Here is an 8,583-nt window from a genome sequence, read left to right on the forward strand (position 1 = left end):
TACAAAAAGAAGCTAGATGATTATAATTCATTTTTATGTTTGATATACTATAATGTGGACACATGATTTGCTAATAAAGCACTTTCCATATTTTATGAGGACATCACAGAAACTATTAGAATGATATTTAGAAATGTAAATTTTCCTAATTTACATCTCACAAACGTATATTTGTTTTTATTGGTTTTGTATTTAGCTGTATTTTTTATCTGCATCCTTTAGTTTATTAAAGTTAAACATATGTTTAATATTCTTATGTGGACATAACTATAAAAAGAAGTCTGTGGGGTTTTTAGATATATGTATTTATTTTAGGAAGGTCCTGAGGAAATTTATCGTCTTGCTATATGTGAAATACATGGCCTTTTGTACTTTTATAAAACATATTTTAGCTTGCCAATATATCTTCATGGTCTTCAGGAATACAAATAATATTTTGAGCTAGAAACTTTAGGATTGAATTTAGAAAATATGGGAAAATATTTGACATTTGAGAGTTAGTGTTGTGTTCACAATTATGTTCAGACTTGTGTTCACATTTTTCTTACAGTTATGATTTTGGATGACAACATGCAAAAATTGAAGGCACGGAGCTTAGGAAATATTGTGGTAAAGTAAGCAAAAATTTTGACCTGCCCACGTAAAAGAAAAACAAACCGTTTATATTCAGGTCAAATTGATTGATTGCGTTGGTTTTAGAAGTGGTGAAATGTGTTTTGCTTTTGCATGATTCCAGATCAATTGTAATCTCAAATGGAAGCCCCATAACATAAACATATTCAAATTAAAATTTAAAATGGCAATTCTTGCTTTTGAAAATAACCCTCTTCTCAACTGACCAGTAATTTATAGATGATAAAATTAGCTTGTCTATAGAAAATAGAAAATTAAATCAATGGCCAGTACTGGAAACATGCATACAATTAACATTATACAAACTGAGCAGGTTATATTTAAGTTATATTATGTGTGTGTGTGTGTGTGTACAATGTTTGAAAAATAAGACATGAATTTGAAAGAGAGCAAAGAGACTTATATGGAAGGTTTTGGAAGGAAGAAAGGGAAGGGAGAAATGATGTAATTATATTATAATCTCCAAAGGAAAACACAAACCAGTAAGTAGTTTCTGTGCCCACTTCTCTCAGGAACATCACACTTGTTGTGCAATGTACAGTCCTGGTGACATATCTACCATCTAGACATCATCTAGACACACCAGATGAGATGGTGCTCCTGTAGGATTTTGATGTAAACACCTTCCACCTGCTATTGTCTCTCTAGTGAGTGCAGCACATGAGTGCTTGGGTCATGCTGATGCAAGCAACTACTGGTATTCTGCTAGTATTTTAAAGTGGATCATTTCCCAGTATGGATAGATTTTTATATGTGTTACTGTTAAGAGCATCTATGTTGCCAGCTTCTGTATTCCATAACTGTATCATTCATTCACAACTTCAGTGTTTATGCATACCTATAAAGAAAATATTACTGAAAAACAGTTCACTGTTTTGTAGTGACAGTAGATTGTAAATGTCATGTTTTATTCTATTAAGAAGACATGTCCAATATTTTATCTGTATCATTACGTTTGTGAAAATGAGCTTTATGATGCTCACAAATCACCTAAGGGTGTATACATTTTTAATTATGTTGCATCATTAACCAGTTTGTGATTGAATACAAATGTTCATTTTTTGACAAGTTTATATTGTTGACTCAGTAAAAAGTTTTATGGGCTACAGTTTACTCTTAATCCTGTCTTAAAAGGAGTTTATATTTTACCCTGACCTTTAAATTTTTTATCTCTATTATGAAAGTCAGTTCTTTTTATGTTTTTATGATTACACATAATGCTGTATATGTTTTTTCTTTGGTTTTATCTTTTCTCTTTTTCAGATCATCTTTGTTGTATTAACTATTTAAGCATATGGAAAATCATTGAATTGAAATGTAACATATTAAGTCCCTGACAACAGTAAATAAACAGTTTTTCAAACATTTTGCTAATTATCCAGTTAACTGACAAAAATACTGAAATTTGAAGTAAAACGATTTCAAGTTCCATTCACTATAAAATACTGTAAAGCATCATGATATAGAATATGAAATTTAACTGATTAAATTGGTAGACACATGACCTGTGGCATTTAAATAATTGATACAGGCTTCCTTGTGCCTCTAACATAATTTTTACAATCTTATTGATATGTCTAAAAAAGCAGACCTCAATGGAATGAGTTGTTATGAGTAAAAAATATCACATGTCAGAGCTAAAACAATATTTGTCTTAAAATTGATTTCTACTGAATGAACTTTATTACTTGCATTTATCATTGGTACTTGGTTCCTCTTCTTCCATAAAATACATAAATGCTATTAATTTACTTGAAAAGTTAGGCAATAATATTTCTTCATGTAGAATTATTTTAATACCATAAAATATAATGCATTTCTATAAAAGTTTAAAAAATATAGAGTTTGTTAAAACAAGTCCTTTCTCATTAGACTAGATAAGAGTATATTTTTTCACCTGTTATTACAGTGACTACATAAGAATTATGGAACCTTTATAGAAGTAGTACATCCAAAAAGGTGGAACATTTTATTATTGAATATTCTGGTTGTATTCACATTTCTTTAAATCATATTAAAAACTGAAAATAGGACTACTATATGCCCCAACTATTTCATCCCTTGGCACATGCCCAGAGAACTCTCTACCCTATCCTAGAGATAATCATACACCCATGTTTATTATTTATTATTTCTCTATTCGTTGTAACAAAGAACTATAATCAACCTAGACATCTGTCAACAGATGAATGGATAATGAAAGTTTTATATATGTAGATATATGTATATAAAGTTCTATACATATGTGTGCATGAATACTATATTTCCAAATAAAAACATCGTATTTCTTGAAATCAGGTTGAAATTAATAACTTATTATATAACAACACTTATTATTATATAAAAACCTCTTGAGAGAAAATAGGGAAAGAATAGGGTTTGCTAGAGAAAACGTGAGCCTATTTGTGGCTGAATGCTCTCCAAATTTCTGGAAATACATTTTTTAAATTTAAAACTCTCTATCAGCATACACCTTTATATAGCCAAACTTTAAATGAATCATCTCTATCAAGGGGATTTTTCAGGATTTCAGTGATAACATTTGAGGCCCTCATAGTTTTTAACCATTTAAATGCCCCTCATTCTAATTATGAGTTGCTTTGCCATGCATGAATCGGTAGGTGCACAAATATAGTAGTATTGCTCATGTAGTATAACTTTTGCTTATGACTTCTAGTATTATTTAAGTCCTTGAATGTAAGAGAGCCTTTGCATAAAACCATTCCATGCCTAAATTGGCACCAGTGAGGAATGGTGTCTTCCATTTGCATCAAACAGAAATTTTAATACATAGATTTTGAATACTAGGTTTCATTATAAATTATAAAGATGTAATGTAGCAAGATGTGATAGAAATTGATTCCTCCTTTAGTTGGTGGTGAAACTGTGTGTTTGAAAATAAAATATTATAATAAAATAAGGTACAATAGATGAGAAAATGGGCACAAGGATGTCTCATTTTTCTCATGAACAAAATAGTTTTGGAAGTTTTTTGTTAATAAACTTACTTTCAGACTCATTTTTCACTAGTTATACCAATCAATTAATCCACTGGAAATTTTTTGTGCACCTTAGTGCTTGCTTAACTTGTATATGTAGGGTGATTCTTGATTAGAAGCAGTGACATGCAGAAAAATCAAACAAATGAAGTTCATACCTTCTGCTCATCTTAGATTCTGCCGTTTGTTGTGTACCAGTTATAGAATTATAGGAGTCATTTCTGTATGAGTGACTTCATCAGAAAACATTTGAGTGATGTTCAAACTACTGTGGGTCCTAAGACTGAATAAGCAATATTCCCGTGTCTTTACTGTTTGGTGTCAATTAATATCATTTATAGAATTTACAGTTGTCTTAGAAGAGAAAATCCATGTCCACGTGGCTGTTAGAATTTTTTTTTTGATTTTGAGGCATACTGCAGCCATTTAATTTAGTGTGACAGTTATGGTGTGTGAGTTGCTATGAATACAAAATGCTCATGAATTTTAGAAGGTGCTCCTGTAATTGCATCCAGAAATCTAATGTGCAGAAATAAAACTGTGAGTCAGTAATTTTCAGACAACATGGAACAGCACATTTAAAAGATTTTAACTGCAATTGCCTTCCTTCAAAACATGGTGCTCACAGTTATTAAAACCATTGGTCTCTGACTCTTCCTCTCTCAGGGGTATACATTTTTTTCTGACCAGGTTCATTGCTGCTGTGGGAAGCATGGCTTATCTACTTCCTGCTGTGTTCCTCTGACCTTGTCTTGGGGCTGTGATAGCATGGCAGAGATTGTGTGGAATTGTCCAAATGGCGTTTACTCCACCGCCAGTCAATTTCTCATTCTGTAGATACTGAGCTCCTGGCTTTAATGTTTGTTCAGATGGTGACAGATTCACAGCAGTTATTCATGTAGGATGCTCCCATCCTGGGAAACCACCAGGAGAGCTTCCTTTGGGGTGTATCCTTTGACTAAACACAAATATGACACAGGGTTATCATCCTGCTCTCTTCTAAATCGTTGGTCGTGGTTTTAGTGTGATCTTTTCTTGGCCCTATGATAATGCTACCAGGGAGATGCAGAGATCAGCATCTTCTTTAATTTTGACATAAAACAAAAAGTAGCATTAGGACCCACTCAGTCTTGGTTAATAAGGAGAGAAGGGAATGTTTTAGGCTTTCCCTTCTAGGAATAAAGAGTAATCTCATATTCAAATCCCAAGAAACTCCTCACTCTGGATCCTGTAGGAACTACCAAGAGGACAAAGATAGTGTTTTATTTCAGAATTCTGCAGGAAAACAGACAAAAAAAATGCTTCATTTCTGAAGCCCAGGGTTTCTGAGTAGAACAGATAATAAAGTTTAGGTTTCAAGATGATAAGGAAGCATCATGCCAAGGGGAGCTTTGAATTTCAGATAACTCGGGGCTTGGTTACCATCTTCAGCAAGTGACATCATGGGCTTGCTTTTTAATGATCTCATACCTCCTCGCACAGAAATTGCTGCTGTCTTGGCTATTTCTTTCCCATTACACTATGGCCTCTTTGGAAAGGGTGTTACCTAAACTGAACCATTATTTTGTAATTAGAGAAATTAAAAATAAGAATTTAATTCATTCTGCTTGCAAGAGTTAGGGAAAACATCACACAGTAGTAGAATTTGGAGGAAGAAAATAGACAACAAGAAAGTTAGAATATTTTCTCACCTCTCTTTCTAGTGCGTTCTTTTTTTTTAACTGTATAACGTATTCACTTTGTAAGACATTTTGTAAGTCAGGAAAATACTCCATTATACCATTATTACAGAGGGAGGAATAGTAATTTATATAATCTCTAAGATAATATTTAAGATATCAATAAGGTCAAACATATGTTTGATTGGAATACTGCCTGCAAAAAAGTTGTCTCTGTCTTGTCTGCATATAATCATATAACTAACTTCTGTTTGGATCGTTTGTCTCATCTATTATCTATCTGTCTGTCTGTCTATCTATCTATCTATCTATCTATCTATCTATCTATCTATCATCTATCTATCTATCTATCTATCTATCTATCTATCTTAATGTATGTATTTATCACAAATATTTTCAGTTTGAAACTTTTCTGCTTTTCTCTAATGTTAGAATGAGACTTGCCTCAGAGGTCTCTGTTTAGACACAATTTCAATATTCAAAAAAAAAGCATCTGAATTTATTGAGATATCACATCTCGTCAGTGAGGATCAGAGAGCATTCCCTTCCTTCATCTTAAAATAGTGTTGGACTTATGAACAATTAAGCTGTATTCTTCAAGTATTTAACTGACTTGAGCCAACCATTCTTGTCATTTCTAGTAATATACACCTTATCTTAAGTAGGGATATAAAATTTCAAAGGTCCTGAGTTCAATTCCCAGCAACCACATGGTGGTTCACAACCATCTGTAATGGGGTCTGGTGCCCTCTTCTGGCCTGCAGGCATACACACAGAACAGAACATTGTATAAATAAATAAATAAATAAATAAATAAATAAATAAATAAATAAATAAATAAGTAAAATTTCATGTTGGAAGCTTCTGGAAATGTAGAGTTCAATTTACTGCTGTAAAATATTTTCCCAAACTATCGTGGGGATTTTCACTTTACATTATTTAACTCGCTTGAAGAAGTGATATAACATAATAACCTATGATTATAATGTAGCATATTTTATGAATGGAGAAAGCATAGTTAACTATAGCCTTCCTCCTATTTATATTACTAATCTACTACATTTTGACATTTCACTTTACACTAGGATCTCCATGCATCAGAGATCATAGTTTATATTATTGTATTATTAATGCAGGACAGGCAGAGTTAGGGAGAGCAAGCACTGAGGAAATAGCAAGTGGAGTACATGAATGAAGGAAATGAAGGCGTGATTGAACACAAGTGTGAATTTGTGAATGGATGTAACAGGTGAATAATTCCCCCAATGCGCTTTTGTTTTTCACACCTCATCTTCTCTCCACAAACTGCTTGCTGCATTAAGCCATGAAGCAGCATCTCTCTTGATTAAACACAGTACCAACATCTGCATCTAGTATAAGTGGGATGTGCTGGCACATGCTTTCACCCCAGCAGAAGCAGAGGTAGGTGAATATCTCAAATGTGTGGTCAGTACCACAAATTTGGTCTGTACATGGAGTTGCAGGCCAGGCAGAGCCACTCAGTGAGACTCTGTCTCATGAAAACATTCACGCTTTTTCTCCAGACCCTCCTTTTGTTATCTTGCCTCCATGGCCAGAAATGACAATATTAAGATTATTCAAAACATTTCAGTTAAATACTAAGTTTTATTACTGAACTTAGACCCATTTTAAAGCAACGTTTGTTCTTCTACTGAGCTTGTGGGATGCTTGGACAGTATTCTCAGACTTCCCACCATAGATACTGTGATCTCCTGGTTCTAAATCATTCTGGCTTGTTGTTGTCTTCCCTCAGTTAGCTTCTTCCTTGTTCATAACTCTACCTTGATCTCCCACTCATCTCCAGGCTTTTTATATTTACTGAGACACTTATTTCCATGTGGACTTACCTTCAAATGTTTAGACATAGGATTATTATTTGTTTCTTTGTTTTTATGTGGGTTGTGTGTATGTGTGTGTATGCTTGTGTGTGTGTGATAAGAACTACTGTTTTTCCTGCCTTTATCTTATAAGCGTTTGGACGAAAGACAATAGTCACACTACCTTACCAGACATGGTTTTAATCAACACCATAAATGATGGCTGTGCTTTTGAAGATACAAGTTGAGTGGGAAACTCACACTCCTTATCTCTTTACATCTCAGATTAAATAAAATATGAGAAAACAGCAATTGTTGGTCCAAAAGGGAGGCTGATACCTAATTTATTGTTTTCTTCAAGAATGAGGTTTATTGGAGAAGAAGGGCATCAAGGCCATAAATCAGACTTCAAGATGAGAAGGAGAGTGTTAGATCAAAACAGTGCGATATATGTGAAGATATAAAATGATGGAGTCTTAAAAGGAAGAGGGGATTATATTTTGAAACCTGAACAGGAGCTTCATTAGAATAAGAGAGATGGGTGATGTGGGCGTGGGGATAATGGGAACGTTGTACAGATGCTTATGAAATAGAATTTCTGCTTTTGTGGAGATACAATAAGAGAAATGGTTGTTTAACAATATGTTCCTCAGTATGCACAGCTCTCATTATGGGGAATATGTGTGTGGAGAGCTGGGTACAGATTCCTCTGGACCAACATGCTTTAAGTCTCTATTATCCTTACACCAGTATGGATGGCAATCATCATTTATTATTCCAGCCTTATTTTCCTTTTTTTCTCATAATGTAATAAAGAGGATGTTTTAAAACTATTTGCCTGTCCAAAAAGAACACTAGGAGTGTTAGAAGAGGCTCCCTACCTTGAGACATTTTGTTGGAGAAATTGACAGTGACCTCTTCAATGTGAATCTGCTCGGGTTTATTCTCCTTTATTTAACAGATAATCTGCCTCACCCATTATTGCTGATCCCCTGGCCCTTTGTGGAATCTGATTTTCCACATAATGTCTATTTTACGTCTGTACTTTTGGCATCTCAATGATGTCCTTAACTTGATTATTGGACGTTGTTATATTAGTGTTATATTTCAGTTTCTAAAATTGACTTTCATTCCTTTTTGCACATCATTAGCATGCTGATTTAAAACAAACCGATAAAGCAAGATTATTTGCATGGCTATTTAGAAAGATCCGTGTAGTAAAGTCATTTGAAAGAGCCTAAGGGGCTTATCGCCTTGGCCTGCTGCCTTTAAACAGAATAAATGCTGAGCACTAATGGTCAGGGCTGCCACCATAGCAGTGAGTCAGCATTCTGCAGCTTTTGCTGTTGCCTTGCATTTTGGGAGTACTAAGTGCTTTTCCATGCATTTTCTGCAATTACATAATGTCTTGAAATATTAGCATATTCCTTTTTT

General features: G+C 33.7%; 1 protein-coding gene across 1 annotated transcript in view; it reads left to right on the forward strand.

The window, feature by feature from the left end:
* The window catches only part of Acss3 (acyl-CoA synthetase short chain family member 3), a 147,439-nt gene that overhangs the window by 123,090 nt on the left and 15,766 nt on the right, over window positions 1-8,583 (forward strand). The window contains exon 11 of the mRNA XM_005358097.3: window positions 551-614. Coding sequence (XP_005358154.1) covers window positions 551-614 — 64 coding nt within the window. The remainder of the gene's footprint in view (window positions 1-550; window positions 615-8,583) is intronic.

The sequence above is a fragment of the Microtus ochrogaster genome, chromosome 24 (assembly GCF_000317375.1).
Source record: "Microtus ochrogaster isolate Prairie Vole_2 chromosome 24, MicOch1.0, whole genome shotgun sequence".
Lineage (NCBI taxonomy): Eukaryota > Metazoa > Chordata > Mammalia > Rodentia > Cricetidae > Microtus > Microtus ochrogaster.